The sequence below is a fragment of the Drosophila arizonae genome, chromosome X, assembly GCF_054131065.1.
Source record: "Drosophila arizonae isolate 15081-1271.41 chromosome X, UAZ_ARI_1.0, whole genome shotgun sequence".
NCBI lineage: Eukaryota > Metazoa > Arthropoda > Insecta > Diptera > Drosophilidae > Drosophila > Drosophila arizonae.
Genome location: NC_142927.1, coordinates 28730669 through 28749000, shown reverse-complemented (window position 1 = coordinate 28749000; position 18332 = coordinate 28730669). Strand labels below are relative to the sequence as shown.

At 41.9% G+C, this 18332-nt stretch overlaps 3 protein-coding genes across 11 annotated transcripts in view; 2 read left to right on the top strand and 1 right to left on the bottom strand.

Annotated features, from left to right (window-relative positions):
* LOC108619346 (uncharacterized) overlaps positions 1-18332 on the top strand; it is a 30003-nt gene that overhangs the window by 5746 nt on the left and 5925 nt on the right. For 7 of the 9 annotated variants that reach the window (XM_089475768.1, XM_089475760.1, XM_089475761.1 and 4 more), the window contains one exon: positions 9978-10080. The exons of 1 other annotated variant lie outside the window; for it this stretch is intronic. The gene's annotated coding sequence lies outside the window, so the exon portion shown is untranslated. Of the gene's footprint in view, positions 1-1528; positions 1677-9977; positions 10081-18332 lie in introns of all 9 variants that reach the window. One more of the 9 variants, XM_089475764.1, reaches the window with a different exon arrangement.
* LOC108619344 (uncharacterized) lies at positions 10090-12874 on the top strand. Its single transcript, XM_018015882.2, has 2 exons — positions 10090-11465; positions 11531-12874. The coding sequence occupies exons 1-2, from the start codon at positions 10968-10970 to the stop codon at positions 12674-12676; spliced, it is 1644 nt and encodes a 547-aa protein (XP_017871371.1). The 5' UTR covers positions 10090-10967; the 3' UTR covers positions 12677-12874.
* On the bottom strand, positions 15141-16998 carry LOC108619347 (uncharacterized). Its single transcript, XM_018015886.2, has 2 exons — positions 15585-16998; positions 15141-15484 (listed from the first exon to the last, which is right to left on the bottom strand). Exons 1-2 carry the CDS (start codon positions 16860-16862, stop codon positions 15368-15370), a joined length of 1395 nt encoding a protein of 464 aa, XP_017871375.1. The 5' UTR covers positions 16863-16998; the 3' UTR covers positions 15141-15367.

Here is an 18332-nt window from a genome sequence, read left to right as displayed (position 1 = left end):
AGAGCAACTCAATGCTGGCTTTCCTTAGCGTGTCATTGTTTTAGTTGCTGATGCCATAATATTGCGTGCGTACCTATAGCTGTATCTGTGTCTGTATCTGTATCTGTATCTTTACACGATCCGCACAGTTGCTTTAAGACAATGTCACTGGCAGCCGTCAGGCAGTCAGGCAAGTCAGGCACGCTCGTTGCTCATCATGAAGTTCGCTGGATGATAAGCATTATGACTATGACTGTGACCGCCGGGATGATGACTAGCTGCGAGTCATTCGATCGCAACAGATGTCTACAAAAAATTTGATGCTATTCATTATGGGAAATTCGCCTTGAAGAGGTTGTCGCTGTCGCTGTTGCAGCTTATCAATTGCAACAGCCGCGTAATACCAACTTTATTGTTATGGCCGGAAGACAATGGACGCGGGTCACAATAGTTTTACAGCTCTCGGTTTTGGTTTTGGGCATTTGTATACATTTGTCACATTTCACGCCTCCAAAATCGAATTCAAATGCGATTGCCAATGCAGCGAATAGAAATTAGATTTATGTTTTTATATGCTAATCATTGCAGCTGGAATTCAGGGCCGAGTTGTGTAAATATTGCTGTAAACTATATTTATGAATATGCAATGCAGATGCATTTGCTGTTCAAGATGCGACTCAGCCACGATTCATGCTAGAAGAGTAATTGCAATCAAAGCGTTCCAATTTGCATTCAGTTGAGCAATTACATAATGAATGTGTTTAGCTCAGATCTGGATGAGAGTTGGCGGTATTTGATTCACTTGCTTCAGTTTGCTGCCGGCCTGTGATTCATCTGGCTAGGCTTACAGCATTCTAAGTGCTCAACTGTTCTATTGTCATTTGGCAGTTTTTTTTTTTTTTTTTGGCTCTTTCAGTTCGTTTACCAATGAGTAAATGCAATTTCAGATTCGAGCTGACGATTCTAGCGGCAGCAGCATTGCCGTGTCATTTGCATTTCCGCCTTGGCCACAAGAATCACTTAGCATCGTTTGGTTGAATAATGTCTGCTAACTGTATTGTGCTTTACTGTTAATGCAATGGGAAACAGCTAAGCAATTTAGCCTCTGTCGCTTATACAATACGATACAATGCCAGTGCAGCAATAGTGTAAAAATTAGCTTAGCTTACATTTCACTCTAAACATTTAATGAGGCTGCCCGACGCGTCGTCGACGTTCCCCAGTCAGACAGTCGGGCATAGACGCCCTGTCGCTATGTTGCATAATTGTTGTTAAGCCGTCAATTCAATTGACGTTGCTCATACGTCCCGTTGTGCGGATGTCGTGTGTGGATGTGCGATTGTCTGCCCGCCTATGTGTGTGTGAGTGAGTGTGTATGTGCTCGCACCTCTGTGTGTGTGTGTGTAAATTAGTGCACATCCAATGCCTCTTACAGCTTTCTAAACTAAGCGCCGAGCACCGAAAACCAAACACACTAACTAAATAAAAGCGAAAAAGAAAAAAACAAACTCATTTGTATAGTTTCTTTTGAAATCATTACAATATGTAGATGCCAGATTTATCTACAAAGTAGAAGAAAGAGTGTCACGGAACACTAGACGATATTCCAATATCACATTACAATACTCCCACGAATCACCAAATCGAAACAATTTTGATCCTACACAAGCAAAGTCAAGCCAATGAAAAGGACATCAGTGAGTAATTCTTAAACTCAACTGTCTCATTATTATTATTATTATTTATTATTATCTCACTAAGTGGCATGCAGAAAATGAAAATTGTCAAGCCTCGGCTTATGCGGTCTCAAATAAATTAATCTCAGCAGTTACAAATAGAATTTCTTGAATTCATTCAATTTTCCTATTGAATACCCTATGCAGATTAAAACTAAACTAATGCACCATTTTTATCATCCATGTTGAATAAGCTACAATATATATTTCTCCGTATTGGTTGTTTCTCCGAAGGGTTACGTCTGTTAGTTTCGATTTCTTTCATGTAGCATGTAATTGAAGAAGAAGTGTATTACTATGTCCCTATAGGAGAAGGTTTGACGTTGAGGATGGTCATAAATCCTTCATTTGAAGGCGTCAGGAAGTGGCCATCAGTTTCATGTCACATATGTGTGTTTAGTACTTAAGTGAACAAATATTTGTGTCATATACATAGGTCCGTATTACCAGGGTTTATTATTGCAGACCTTGAGTAAATATACATATAGTGATGTCATAAAAATAAATTTTTTTAACACCTATTTATTTATTTGTTGGAGTTGTTTGTCCTTAATTCTATTGCGCAGTTTTAAATAATAATTTACATCTAGAATATAACATATACATTTTTAGATCCACTTGCGCAATACATCGTGACATTTATTAAGTCCCAAGCTTTGTTCCTACTATTGAGAAAAGATAAATTTGGAATCCGCTTAGGTTGGTTGTAAAGCTATAAAAATCGAATTTCCCAACTATCAGACATTCATGAAAATCTCTGTTTGCTTTATATTATATATGCATACACATATTCCATTATTATGCTAATCTAGCTGTGCTCGATGTTAGGGCATTCAATGCCTCATAGACGCTTCTCTTTGACTAGTTTTAGTGAATGCTCTTTATTTGATTTTTAGTTTGTTTTCGTTATTGTTGTTGTCGACATTGTTTTTGGTCTTTTTTTTTATCTTTATTGCAACAATGGCAAAATTGACGTTAATTTGTGGCAGACGCGAAAGCATTTGGCATTATTTTCACAAATATTTCGTTACATATATACATAAAGCGGGAAAAAGGTATTTTTATTGCAATTGTTATGGCTCTAATAGTATTTTTTTTTTTAATTATGTTATTGCATTGTTTAGCTGCTGTTCGATAGATTTGATTCGTGTGATTAATTGATCGATATGCATTCGTTTTGCATACAACACTTTCACTTGCATATTTGCAGTCGTTTGGTAAACCGATGAAAAGTGTTTTCAAAATTCAAACAAATCATTTCCACACACAGAAAGAAGAAAATTGGCCGGCCTTATGAAACCCAATGCTATGGGTTTCCTTTTCACATCCCATTGGCATTGATTAATGTGCGGCTCATAAATTTATTTATCCAACGCGCTGCGTGCTTGGCGATCTGCCAAAAGCAATTTGATGCCGCTCACACACACACACACACGCACACATATATTAGTTCTTTGGCATTGATTTTCAGTCGAATTTCCAGCCAACAATGCAAATATATCGCAGCCATTCCCTTAAGCGTATATAGTATGTGCATGCGATATATTGTACGAATTTAGTTGAACTGGAAGCAGAGTAGGGAGCACGTGTGTAAACAATGTTTGCAATGTTATTGAACCCACTTCTGGCCTGGATGGAACCTCGCTCAAATGCAACGACCTCGACCGTCTTTGGTGGCAATTAAATGGGCAAAGGTCTTAGAAATCGAAATGCAAATCAAATTAGACAACAGAGAGGCCTATAGGCAAACGTACATACAGACCCTGTATTATGTCACACTACAATCATGAAATGCGAGACAATCTCAATCGGCTCATAAATTCATTACAGTTTCTAGACGAGCGCCCCTATCAGCTATATAATATGGTTAATTGTCAGCTCGACTCAGAAAAGCAGAAAGCTAAATCGAGATATCTTGACAAACAAATAAGTTAAGACATCATGAATATATGCACAAAAGATACACAAACAAAGGGAAGAGGTGAAGCCAAGGCAATACTTGCATATGAATAAGAACCCAGTGCAAATTAAGATCAGCTCGCTAATAGAGGAGCATAAAGTCATATAGATCTGATGAATATTACAAATGTGAGCAGACGGCCTTGAGAATGAGACGATTTCTGTTGCTCAGGTTCTAGAGATGGAAAGTGGAAGAGTGAGACGTTGAGGGAATCTTGGAAGAAAGAGAGGTAGAATGTGGGAATGAGTGAGAGAGAGAAAACGTGTGTGAGAAAAGATGAAAGAGAGCGAGAGACAGAGAACTGAGAGACTGAGAGAATGAGAAAAAGACTGAGACTGATTAAGATAGAGGGAGATGAATACTGAAAGAAAAAGAAAGGAGGTAAAAGCTAAATATGATTTAACCAAAACATCTATAACATTAATGAGCTTGCATTACATGTTCACTTATTAAAGACGTTCGTCTGTTTAACCAGAGAGCACACACATGTTATTACATGATATGTGCCTAGGTATTCGCAGTTAATTAGCATTTAACCACCGTCTGATTTCGATCTCACGGATGCAATTACAGGCACTTCCCTAAATGTTTCGCCTGATAATATCCGCATAGGCCAGGCGCTGAGGCAGACGCGGCGCAGAGGCAACAGCCGGAACTACCATTTACGTCTCTATTTAGCCCGTGATCATATTGAAATCGCGGCAGATCCGTATAACATATGGAGGCACCAGGCCGTCTCTCGTGTCTCTCATGTCTCGCATGTGGGCTGCCGCATGTAGTCGAGTGTGTAGCGTACTTATGCACCAATATTAAATTAAGTAATTACAATTAATTATAATAAATTATGCTGCATTATAATACAATGTGATGTTGTCTGTGTCGCTGTCGCTCATTATGTCACTCTGGCAATTAGATTACCGGCATGTTTGAAAATCTGATTTTCTTTTGTTACCAACTTGATGGCGTCGAGAAAACGTTTTTCGAAAGTAACCCGGGCCCGGGCCCGCCCGCTGCCTAAGTAGTGCAATTAGCGAATACCGAACGCCGTACACTGAATACTGAATACCGAAAGTAAAAGTGCGCAAGCCTCGGATGCGCCGCAAAGGGTGTGCATGTGCCAACAGAGACTATCTCAGGTGGCCAGATGAATGAATGGGCCGGCGTGTCCAATTAGCTGAACACTTTTGCATAACGTGACCAGCAGCTGCTGGCCGCGGCTATATCTGGGCATATGTATCTCCGATTGCCATTTGGCTTGCGTGCAAATCAATAACATCTAGCGAGACGTATGCAGATAGATGGATGCCATGCCAAGTCAATGAGCTTGGGCAAATGAAAGTCGCAGCTGCTTGCAGTTGTTCGCTGTGTGGCCGATGCCCGTGCGGGCACCTTGAGAACCGACTTGATTCTCATGATATGCTGCTGCTGGCTGGCGCCAGTGTCTGCCCTCAAGCAAACAACAAACAACGAGCAACAACAACAACATCAGCTCCCGCTCTAAATCCAACTCCAAGCTTTAACTCTCAGCTTCAGCTTTAGTATCATGTGTCACTGCCAGCCATGGCGTAGCTGGCTAACCTTCAATCTCATGCTTAGCTTACTGCTGACTGCTGACTGTTGAATGTTGGCTGCTAAATGTTGACTGCTGACTGCTGACTGCTGACCGGCTATGACGTCAATGGCTTTGTTCTGACGCTCTACGTGCTGTATGCGCAAGCTGAGCGCCAGGTCATGTAATCACGACGGCCAAACCAGCGGTAGCGGTAAAGCTATTGTACATACATATGTATATATGTACATGAGTGTATGTATAATGAATGTTTGAATGTATGAACGAATGTTTGCATATATGAATTAATGTATGAATGTGTGAATGTATGTATGAAAGTATGTATGTATGTATGAATGTATTAATGTAGGTATGAATGATGTATATATGAATGTATGTATGTACGTATGTATGAATTAATGTATGCATGTAAGTATGCATGTATGAATGTATGTATGCATGCATAAATGGATGAATGTGTGTACAAATGTATGCATGTATGTATGTATATATACATATATGTATGTCTGTATGTATATATATATGTTTGTCTGTATGTATGTATGTATGTATGTATGTATGTATTTATACATATGTATGTATATATGGGTAACGTACATATGTATGTATTAATGTTTTAATATCCAAATTCTTGAATATGTGAATATATGTTTGTATGTATGTGTGATTGTATGTATACATATCTATATGAATCTATATGAATGTGTGAGTCTATGACAATATGAGTGTTTGAATATGTATTATTATATTATATGTTTGAATATGAATTACATTAAAATATAAATAATAATTGATCAGTCTTACAAAATTCTTGTAATATTTATTTCAGCTGAAGTCGCAATGTTTACCAAGCGTGTTTGCGCATTTAAGTGTTGAGTAGTGTGTTCACACACAGTGTTATACCATTTGCAATAATTTTTATTAAAAACAAACTTGAGTTTTGGTATGGTTGAGCATTGGAGTTTTGAGTTAATTTTCAGCTCATTATTTATTGCAAAAAAAAAAAAAAAAAAAAAAAAAACACTGTCAGTGTTGTTTAACAGACATTGCAATTGTAATTATAGTTTCATAAATGAAATAGTGCCACCAAATATTTAGTTCATTTTCTGTACAAATTTCAGTGTTGCCAACGATGTTGTTTAACATATGTGTAATGGCGGGTTCATGGTTTTAATGAATAACAGTGTCAATGCGTAAGCGAATTCTCTTGAAAATGCATTCGCACTGACATTATGCAACACTGTTATGCAACACTGTTACACGTCCAGTAGCACGTACATTTGTAAATGCCCCGAGGGCATAGGCATTTCATAATCGTGCATATTTGACGGGCATCATTCTAACTGGGCTAGGGTTGGGCGTGTGTTTTTTTCTGTTTTGTTTTTTTGTTTTCTGTTGGATTTGCAAGCGCATTGCATAATTTATTGCCGTTGCCTGGGCTTAAGCACTTAATTAGTGTTATTAAAATGTTTGGCAAATGTGGAAGTCGTCGGCGATGTCGTTTTTGTTGTCCCAGTCCAACTCGTCACCATCAACATCATCACAATCATCATCATCGTCATCATCATTGCCATTTGCACATGCTTATTTAACAATTTGCGTTTCGTGCTGTTGGGCTCGAGCTTTTTGTGTTTGTGCATTGGAATTTGCCTGGTTGCCTGTTCGGATATTGGCAATTCGGATGCGCAGGCTTCATTAGCGTGCGGCCTATGCCGATGGTAAACAATCAGCTGAATTGTTATTGTCGTTGTTGTTGCTGCTGCTGCTGCTGCTGGTGGAAGTTGAATGAACGCAAACTCTGCAAATCACTCGCCAGCCACGAACGATACAAAACAATTAAGTGGTAATGACATTTGAGTAGCCTTAATGACTCCATTTGGCGGCGTTCAACCTGACTGATGTTTGGGCGTTTAACGAGTCTCTTAAGCAGTCTCTCTCTTAACAGTCTCTTGCCACTAAGTGCTGCCACAAGCCGCTGCGAACGTGCGCTCAGCATGCCACTTTTTCACCTGCTTCCGCACCTCCACCTCCACCTCCTCTGGCTTCGGCTTACCTGATATCGGCTTATCAATGCCGCATTGCAAAAGTGTGTCAGCCAGTCGGTTTAATCAGCGGACCGTCAATTAGGCGACCCCATTGAATGGCGGCGCTGACGTTGCGGGTGTATTCCATCTATTAATTCTAAGCACGCAACACGAACACAGATAGGCTTCTCTGCATTCATGAGTGTGTAGCTGAAAGCTACAGTTGCGGGCAAAAGTCTGCACACTGCAGCGGCATAAGGTCTTTTGACTCATTGCTGCTATATACCTACATACCTATCTATATGCATTCATATTTATTTAAATATTTATAATCCAAGCCAAATCTGTATAGACAAGCTAACTGTAGCTATACATCTATCTATATATGCTGTTTTAGAGCTTTTAAAAATACGTTATGTATAGTTATTACAAAGGTATATATTTTTACATATTTAATGAGTCATTGTTAGACAAAAGTTACCTTTTAGAATATATGCTAAATATCTGTGGTTTTTGAAATAATATTTTAGATATATCCAAATTATTGAAATTATACTAAATTTAACTGCAAGTCGTAAAAAAAATTCACTGAAATTAACAAATATTCTGAACTTACGTATTCATTATGTAAATATTTAAAAAGACTAATACCATCTATAGGTCTAAAATATTGTATCTAAATTATGCAAATTCAATTACGAGTCACTTAACTGTTTTGTCGTGCGTTGACTTCTGCCTGACACTGTACGGAAATTAGATTTGCATGTTGTGGCGCTGTTTGATAGAATCGCATCCGAATTTGGACAACCTGAGCGACCGATGTGTGTGTGTGCGTGTTTTACTTTCCCAACGATTGAGCTGCCCAAAAAAGTCGTCCGGCCTTTGTCATACATGTGAATAAGATGTGTTTAAACACACTTAAATACACGCACACACACACACATGCACATGGATACATATACATGTATTTATTTTGAGTCGGTTTACGTTTTGTTTGGGGCGCGGCAAAGTCGTGTTCTCACCGTAGCATTATTGCTGCCCAACCCATTTGGGAATTGCGTTTCAGACTTAAACTCTCCGCTGATGCACACCCGCCCAAATGGCGGTTTAATTTTAGCTAAAATACACTTGGCTACCAGCAGCAGCTCAAAGCGCTTGGCATGTAAATCCAATTATGTCCATAAACGTAAACCAGTTAAGCGTTTGCATTTAAATTGCACGAATATGAATCAGATATTAGATTAGATATAAGTAGCGCCTGGTAACTGTTGCTTAAGCTGTTTGCCTTATTCAGATTAAAAATCAAGTAGAATATATGGATGGCTAGAATATCTGTCTACATATCCCTCTATAAAAGATTTATCATCTGTTTAATATTGACATCAGTATGGCTTGGAGCGGGTCTTACGTAATCAGATTCCTAGATTTGTCTTGTTTATTACTTTATTATGATGGGGTGTTTTATTCGATAATTGAAACTCAAAACAAGCAAGAGCATTACAGTCGAGCTGTACCGACTGCAATACACTCATTCATGATTACATCATTTAAGATTTGCCACGCCCCCAATTGGTATAATTATTGGCAAATCAATGGAGCAGGTCTGTAGTAATTATAAAGCAATAGAAGAATAATTTTTTTCTGATTTGCCCGAAGCCCTACCATATTTTTTTGATCTTTGAAGTGCCGAAAATGTATTTTCTAATCTGATGAGGTATGATTCCCAGTGGACATCGAAGTAGTTTGTATTCATACGGATATGAATGGACGGACAGCTTGATGGACATTGCAAGCAACCCATATACCCATTTTACTTTCGTGCATGAGTATGAAGAGTTGTATTGCAGCCATTCACCGACCGTCCTGCAAGATTTCAAGGGGCATCGCCTGTTTCAGTCAGCTTAAGTGGGCTTCAAGGCCGAGAAGGAGGACTCCGGATAGGCAGATACTGGAGAGCACTTTGTCATTTGGTTGTTAAAGTGTGTCAAGGCGATTTCTGATTCCGACACCTTAAGAATGGAATAGAGTTCCTAAATTTGTGTGAGATATTTGCTAGATTAGTTTAGGCCTAGTATGCTCTCTGCATCAGCCATTCAGTTTGGTGGGGCTCTCTATGACTCCATATGACTTTTATTTCTGGCCACTGTAGCATGAGTAAGATATTGGGCTGGATATACCTGAGTAAAGAACGACCTAAATGAGCTCATACGACTCTTGAGATCAGCTTTCTTTTGCAACGCTTTTCCAACTTTGGTCTATATAAATAAGTGTGAGCTATATCTAATGCAGCTGTGTCCATCATCGCTCTGCACTTTATGGCCGTCAATGCGGAGTATGCATAATTAAGTATACGACGCGCTATGCGTTATTCGCTTGGCTTTGCATTGCAGTGAGAAATGGGGTTTACACTTTTTTTTTTTCCTTAATAATTGTTTGTTTCTTGGTTTGGGCGCTTGGCGATGATAAACTCGAGTGCGCCACGCACTAGTTCAGAATTACTCAAAAACTATTAAAATACATTTAATTACTTCGTATTGGGGAAACTGAGCCTCAGACTCAGCCGCAAGCCATGCTGCTCCAGTCGAGTGCCGGCTTAGCCGAGTGTGTCCAAGTCAACATCAGAGCGGAGATCAAAACAGTTTTATAACCCAAACATTGCTGATTACAAAGAGTTGTACTTATGTAGACCGCATTTTGTGCCATTTCAGTTGAAGATTGAAACGGAAGATCAATTCGGAGCAAAGCAGCAGCAGCAGCAGCAGCAGCGGCAGCAGCAGCAATCAAGTACTCAGGCCCCGCAGGAGTCGAACTGTAAGTAAACTGACACACACACATACATAGGTATACATATGCATGCCACGAATGTGCTGGAGGTGTGGCACATCCGCAAGTTTGCAAGTCTTCAGACGCCATACAATGGCCAGCCCCACAATCATAACCAAAACAATAACAGTAGGAAAAGACGTTACTGAAAATGCAAACACACACATATACACAGACACACACGCTTCCATTGCGTTGTATTGCGAAATGAGTCGACGCCTATTCAGACCTCTGCCATTGTTGGCTGACACAGCAAAAAAATTAAAAAAGTAGTCGACTGCAATTGCATAAAAGTTGCAAATATGCAGATTCTCACAGTTTCGGAAATAGCAGTCAGACAATCAACACCCCGCGCCATCCGCTGTGAGCGAATAGCAAATGCCCTTTAAGAAGTGAGAGATGAATCGAGTCTCTGACCGGACAAATAATAATATTACTGACTAAATCTCTTTTGCTGCCCAATACCAACGTAAGAATCACCGCCCTTAGACGCACTTGCCTCTTCATGGATAAGTTAATAGTTAATTGATTTATTATTTAACTATTTGGCAAGTTAATTTCTACCTCGTAATTGTCACTTTGTATTATATAAGTTTATATAAATATGTATATTGTATGTAGAAAGTATTTATAGGAATGTCTCAAATATTTTGGCTGAAAACGATTTACCTGTACTCGTCTCTAGTTGGCTAAGAATGTTAACATAGGCAAATGTCAGTTTCTTCTTCTGCTGCTTCATGTTAAGCTGCTTCATGTTACACTGGAGCTGTCAAACATTTTTTCCTGATTGTTGGGTGTGTGTGTTGACAGCTCTGACTGATTGCAGCTGAAAACTTATTTTGTAAAATTGAAAATTGATAAAAAGTGAAGCAAACATGTTGAACGCCGACAAGGGCGCAGCGGAACCAAATGGGGCCAGCGACGACAAGGCTGGCAGCGCAGCCCAACAGAATATAACGGTAGATCGGGAATTTGGCAAAATTGACAAGAACGTGACAACTTCTCGGCCTCCGCTACTTGAGACTCCGCGCGGTTACGGCGAATCCCCAAAAATATTTGAGCCCAAGCCAATGTCGAAAGTCATGCAGGAGCAGTTGCAGCAGGAGCAGACGCAGGACCAGCCGAACGAACAGCCACAGGAGCAGCTACAGGAGCAGCTACAGCCGATGAAGCAGCAGGAGCAGGTGCAGATAGAGCAGCAGCCGCTGAAGATGCAGATGCAGAACCCAGTGCAGGAACTGCCTAAGCAACACAATAATCAACAGCAGCCGCAGCAGAATCAGCAGAATCAACAACAGCAACAGTCGCCGCAACAGCAACAGCAACAGTACCAGCAACACAATGTTAAGAGTGAAACCAATGAACAGCGCCAGGTAAGCAGCAGCAGCTTCTAATAGCGCCGGCCCATAACACTGTCTCCTAATCCTCCCCCTCCAAGGGCCCCTTGCCGGGCACTCCGAACCAGTGGTGCACGCTCAGCAATCGAGTGCACAATCGCGGCACCACAATCGAGATGATGTACACTGGACCGGTGGTGCCCCAGCCAGCGGAGCCGCCGCTCGACTTGCGTGCCATACCGGGGGTGACGCACCTCACCATGAATCTGCCGGTGAGCCTACCGCCGGGCATTAAGCACAGCACGCCGGACATGCCGTCCCTGATAAATGCCATGGACTTCTTTAGGCGTCCAGAGAGCCAGCAGTCCGCTCGTGGCAGGGGACCCAGCACTTCCATTCAAGTCATACCAAAGGACAAGAATAACAACATCAACACACAGAAAATCGAGACCATTGAGGTGCTGCCACTGGGCACCTCGCAGGCAGCCCCACTCCAGCGTAGCACTATGAACTCCTGCTTCCAAAGCTTCAGCTTGATGCACCTGGAAGTCGATGAGCGCAAGTCGGACGCTCCCGGCCGCGTGGTTTTGGATGCCGAAATATCGCCCACATATATGCTAACCACAGAGCAGCAGCTGCGCATCCAGGCCGCCATCATGCAGGAGGACGTACCGCTGACAGATGCCCTGATGCCCATCGTTAAAGATTTGTATAAGGAGCACGCTCGCTTGCAAAAGGCCGGAAATGGTTTGCTGTCGACGCCGGAGGCACCGCCCTGCGGCACCATGAGATTCCACTACGTCGAGCCGCCGATATACGGCTACCCCAAGGGAATGTCCAGCCGTAAGCACCGCGGCCCCCAGGTGCCATGCGTCCCCCAGATGCCATTCGTTTCCCAGATGCCGTTCGTTCCACAAGAGCAACACGTCCCACAGGAGCAATACGTCCCGCAGGAGCAATACGTTCCGCAGGAGCAATGCGTCCCACAGGAGCAACGCGTCCCGCAGGTGCAGCGCTTCCCGCAGGTGCAGCGTGCTCCGGTCGTGCAGCGCATTCCGCTGATGCAGTGCGCCCCGCAGTTACAGTGCGCTGCCCCGACTGTCGCCAGCAAGATACAACGATCCACTAGCAATGTCATCGTGGGCTCCACAATCATGGCTCTTGATAAGAACGGCAATTACAAGGCTATGGGCCTTGAGGATTGGGGTAAATTGAAGATACAGGGCGATCAGCCAACTAAAAATTAATTACGTAGTAGTCCGGCAAGAAGATGATCATCAAGGGAACATGATACTCATATCCGTTCTATATAGTTCAATATTTTTTCGTTTCCCTAATTGTATTTGTTTCTGAGTTAAATTTAATAAAAATGCGAAACCCCAAATTCAAGCTGAAAGCACGAACAAATAAAAGTGCTCCAGCCGGGAATTTCCATCTAGAACATACTCTGAACTCTTCATTATTTTTTTACTTTTCTCATACTAGATGTGATATTTAGTTATATATGTATTTGCCGAGGCAAATTTTCGTAGTAGTACCTTAAGTTTTTCTTCTTCGTATTCGATGTAAAGAAGGGATGTGTGTAAAGTTGACTTATTTCTTTTCCAACTACTCTTAAAAATAACAAGTCAAATGATCGATTTTTATCGATAATGATGATTTATCGAAAAGGAAATGAATTCTTACTGCTGTAGTATATAGAAATATTTATATTTAAGATTACGAGTTCCTTGCGTTCACACGAATAGGCGCACGGGCGGAAAGACAGACAGTCGGACGGGCCTTGATTATATAGACTGAGAATAAATACATATATAGTAATATTGACATGTCATGCTACTCCCAGTCTGTAACATTTTTATTAAACCAATATTCCCATTTGCATTCCCATTTTCAATAGCCTCTGAAGGGTATTGGAAGAGTTTCATGAGCTTTCTATTCAATTAATTTTTGTCAAAAGTGATAGGAAATAGACACCTTAACGGAATTCCTTATATATTTTATTGAATACCATTTGGTTCCTTCAATTGAAGCGTCCGTTTCATCACTTCCCATTCAATTTCACTTTCGCAATTCGTCAACAAAGAAAATGCCAACACAAAGCCAAAAAAAGTGAAAGAAGTACAAAGAAGTACAACTCAGTGTCATTTGTTCGGCACCAAAAGTTTCGTTTTCTAATATTACCAAATACTGCGAATACAATGCCTTGGCCAACGGCACAGACAATTTGATTGGTCTCCACGGCCGGCGAATACTTGGCCAAAAGCAAATACAAAGAAAACCCAAGCGATGTCATTGCCAAATTCAGGTAACTGCTGAGCCGAAGCGGGCGTCTTGCTGTATTTATAGCTGCCACAGAAATAGAATCGACCAAAAATGGGAGACTTCGCTGAGGTAGTTCAATATATCAAAGCCCCGTCTCATCAACAATGTCGCTCTTTATAGCCGTTGAAATTAGTTTTTGCTTCTATTATGACCAAAGCAAAGAGATGAAGCTACTTTATTTCCATGAAATATATGTATATTTGCATATTCTTGGATGGGATGACAGCTATCAATATAGGTCTATATTAACTTGTATATAAGAGCTAAAGATTGTAAATAGAAAATTGTAAATGTCTTATTATTGGTATATTGATATTATAAGTATTATTAATGTTAGTTTTAGTTTTAGAGAGTTTAAGAAAAACTGTGCTTAAAATGTAAATATTCTTGAAATGAAGATCCGAGCTGATTGATTTGTCTGAAATCCTTGGGTCACTTATTGTGAGAATCCTAACTGACTCTAATAGGAATACTTTTAGCATTCTTACTTTCCTAAAACTTAACTGTTATCCCTTGAACACTCTCATAAATCATAATTTGGATCTACATGAGATAGCTACCGATTCACATTGTGATACCTCAGTAAAAGAAATGATCATTAAAACCCGTTATTTCATATGCAAGTCAGAATATTTTTGGTGTTATCCCAACACCATATTATCATATGGCTACATATGTATATACTTAGATGTTTGTATAACTCTTCTCATTTCTAGTATTCAAGAAAATAAAATACTAGAAAAAAGTAAACTTAAGAGAAGAAGAACTTACAGCTAAAATATAACAGATATTTAGTAAGTTAAGTTAAAGCTTCAACTAACTTCCATTTGATCGGGAATTGCATTAAAGAGCTTCTCTAAAATCGAACAGCTTTATAGCCCTAAAAGGCCTTTGGATAGTCGTAACCCTATTGCTAATTCAGTTCATCATAGCTGGTGATGTTCCTTTTGTTGGTCTGGCCCTTTTAGTCTTGCCCAAGTGAAATCCGTCGACATAAATTTCGCTTTGCTCTCAGGCCCGCGTTCCGAGGCCCGACACTTTCGATTTGCTTGCAGTAAAAGGGAGTTGTTTGTTATTTAAGTGAAATGTCAAGTCACATACCCACAAGAGCAGTACACCCACCCAGACCTGCCGCCTAGCCACAAATGTAGAGATCTGTCTGGGAAATGCAAAAACCAAGTGGCAGAAGCGTATGAAATAAAATGAGTTAATTGTTATTGTTATCGTTTGTCTTGCTGGGGAAACACGCGAAGTAAGAGATATATGTAAATAGTGTAAATATAACAAAAACAGAAAAACACAATTACTTGACATTGAAGTGGAATCTATGTTGGGTTGGGCTGGTTCTGGCCGCGAGTCGGCTAATAGAGTACGACAAACCATATGTAAGTTGTATTTTTTTGGTATACTTTACTTTAAAGTACTTTACGTGAACAGAAAATCAGTACACTTCAAAGACTAACTGTCATTAGCAACCGTTAACAGTAATAATCCAGACGAATGAACTGTTCAGATCAACTTTCTCCAATAATTTTTTTTCGTAGGCTTTAGAATATTTTTGGGGATCACTTCAACTAGAATTGGGGTCCCATTAAGGATATTTGTGTTGTCATTCATGCAGTGCCCGGGCTCTTGTAAAAGAATATCTGCATATCTTCGATTGGTCGATTCTCCTCAAGCAGGCGATCCAGCTTCAGCACTTGCAGCTTGAAGTACCAATAGTCTGCGTACTGAGATCGAGAAATGGGTTAGGATATACAGGTGAAGATTAGACACACATAAATGTATATGCATATAACGCGATATGCATCGTTTCTCTTCTCTACCCACCGAATCCTGATAGTCTTGGCTTATAGAGTCGCAGCGGCTGAGGATAATGCTAATCGGATAGTCAAGTTTCTCGCTGCTGCGTATGCGGTAGATGCCGTTCAGCACCTTGCCGGTGAGCAGTGGACAGTCGATTAGGTAGAGCTCCGAGAGTTTCGGACACTTCTTGATCACATCGAGCAGCTGGTACTCCTTGAGGTCTGGACAGCCACTCAACACCAAATAGTTCTCCACTCGTGGCATGTTCAACTCCAGGATCTCGCGATCGTAGAAACGGCAATTGTTCAGCACGAGTCCCTGCAGGTGGGTGCAGCTGCCCAGGCCCGTATCCCGCAGCCAGTACGTTCCCTCGAAGGTCGCACAGTTCATTTGGACAATCTCAACGGTGTCGGCCTTGGCGTCCATCACGTGCCGCAAGCACTCAATGGCCATCTCGGCCTTCTGCCCGGCATAGGTCAGCTCCAGCAAGTGCAGTGTGGGCAGTGCCAAGACCTGCTCGCGTGATTCTAGGAACAGCAGCATGGGCAGCGAGATGTCCTGCAGGCGGTGGCAGGAGGTGATGCCCTGCAGAGAGGGTGGTGGATTCTTGCACTTTATGAACAGCCGCTTCAGCTGCTTGCAGCGCTCTAAAATGCCCGTGAGGGCCGACTGGGCCACATCGCCATGGAGTACCAGCAGCTCCAGCTGCGTGAACTGCTCTATGAAATGCACCTGCACCTCGCAGTACACCTTGAGGCGGCGCAGGTTGCGCAGCATTTTGGGCAAGGCATGCAGTGGCCATTGTGGCATCATCGAGCCGCCGAGGACCGCAGCAATGCCGACGACACGCCCGAGACCGGCATCGCCGGCACCCGCTTCTCGTGGTCGCCTGGTCTTTGCCTTGGGCACCGCATCATGGCTGAGCAGCAGCTCGCAGTGCTGCACACTGTTCAGCGACTTGACACCGGCTCGCTCCAACACGTTAAGATTGTCCTGAAGGCGATCGGCTGTGAAGTACACATATCGAAAGTGATCCATCATTTTGTTGAGGAAGTAGCTCAACGGCTCGCCGGTCAGCTCCTGCTCCAGCTGTCGGAAGTCCAAGCGCTTGTGTGCGCTGCGCCAGACGCTGTCGCAGACATGCTGCACCTCCTGGTGGTCGCGGTAGAGCACCACCTGATCGGACATCGGTAGCTTGCAGATCAGCTGGCGCAACTTGCGAAAGGCCGCATCATGTTCCTTCTTGCTGCTGCTGGCACTCGAGCTGCCGCCCGACGACTTGGCGATCTCAACAAGTTCCATCGAAAAATCGATTCGTTTTCCAACTATTGAGAGTACCACGAATGCCAATAAAAAAGTAGATTTTGTAAAATGTCAGCTACACGTGTTTACTTGTGTCTGTTGTGCTTGAATATACATACATTTCCAAAAAAGGCCCCTATCCCAACCAAAACCGAAAACCCCAGCCTACTACGATGCATTTTATTTTTTGTGTCTTTGTTTTAGCCTAGACCCATACGAAATGGCAGACAGGGTATAAGGGCTTTGTGAAAGTCTGTGTATAAAAGGCAGAAGGAGGGGTGACAGACCACATAATGGGACCGTCGTTATACCCTGAAGACGCTATAACCATATTAGTTTCTCTGGGGGCTAGAATTTTCGTCGCAATAACCGTACGGGCGCTATAAGAGGAGTCGTTATAGCGGGATTCTACTGTATCTGTATACTGGATCAGGATGACGAGCTGCGTCCATTTACTCAAGTACGTGTCCCGTTCGTCCGTTTGTTTGGTTGTCCTATCGCTATTGAAATTGGAGAGAGGGCCAGACTTTACCAGTAATGCTCGCATGATCCGATTGCAAAGGTTCTTTAATAATACGTGACTTCAACTTTGTAGAAAGATTCATTCTATAGGAGAAGTTTACAGTGTTGACGAGGAATTTAAGGCAGTTGCACAACCAACAATTCGAACGGAATTTCCAGAACTCTGTCAGCCCAATTCAAAGGGAAGGCAACTGAAGCTGGTCGATGCGAGAGGAATGCATTGCCCCAAGCATGTTCAAGTTTTCTCAATTTGCGCCTTAGCTTCGGGTTGTTAAGGAACTTGTAGTGCGCAGAGCTCAGAGTCTGCCATCAGGCGTTCTCAGTTGTTCTTGCTGCACTTGAGCTGCGTCCAAGCTCTAAGCCAATAAATACTCGCATACATAACTCAGTAAATACTTAAGCAACCCGCAAGCTGGCAAACTATGCTGCTAAGGGAAGCCTTCCTCCCACACCCGTGCCCCCACCCGCACCCTCTGAGATACTTTTCTTCCAGTGACATCGCGTGCGCCGCTGCTGACATTAGAAAGTAAGCGTGAACTTTCCCATTGTTGTTTGTTGTTGGCCTGAGGCACGACATTGCTAGCCGCATTATTGCTGTGCCACAGTGCAGGTGTACGCCTGTATATATATATATATATGTGTGTGTGTGTGCCACGCCCCTTGTACTATGTCTGATTTTGGCATTTGCATAATATGTATACCAAGCCGCATTTAATTGTTGCCATTTGGCCAGACGGCTTTTCAATTTGCATTGTTGTTTCTTGAAGGTTGCACTTGTTTTTTCTCTCTCTTAATTGCAGTTACCGACACACACACACACACACACACACACATGCAGACACCAAGACAGTTTCTGAGCTGCACTTGTGCCAGTTTTTGTTTGTAGTTTACTTTCGCATATGAAAGTGCATCTGATTCGCTTTTGCTTTTGCTTTTGCCTTTGCCTTT

Bases quoted from the DNA above. Each gene is read 5' to 3' on its own strand.
- LOC108619344 (XM_018015882.2), top strand. From the start codon at position 10,968: ATGTTGAACGCCGACAAGGGCGCAGCGGAACCAAATGGGGCCAGCGAC. The intron at 11,466-11,530 runs GTAAGCAGCAGC...TCCCCCTCCAAG, and splicing joins AAACCAATGAACAGCGCCAG to GGCCCCTTGCCGGGCACTCC.
- LOC108619347 (XM_018015886.2), bottom strand. From the start codon at position 16,862: ATGGAACTTGTTGAGATCGCCAAGTCGTCGGGCGGCAGCTCGAGTGCC. The intron at 15,485-15,584 runs GTGGGTAGAGAA...TCTCGATCTCAG, and splicing joins GCCAAGACTATCAGGATTCG to TACGCAGACTATTGGTACTT.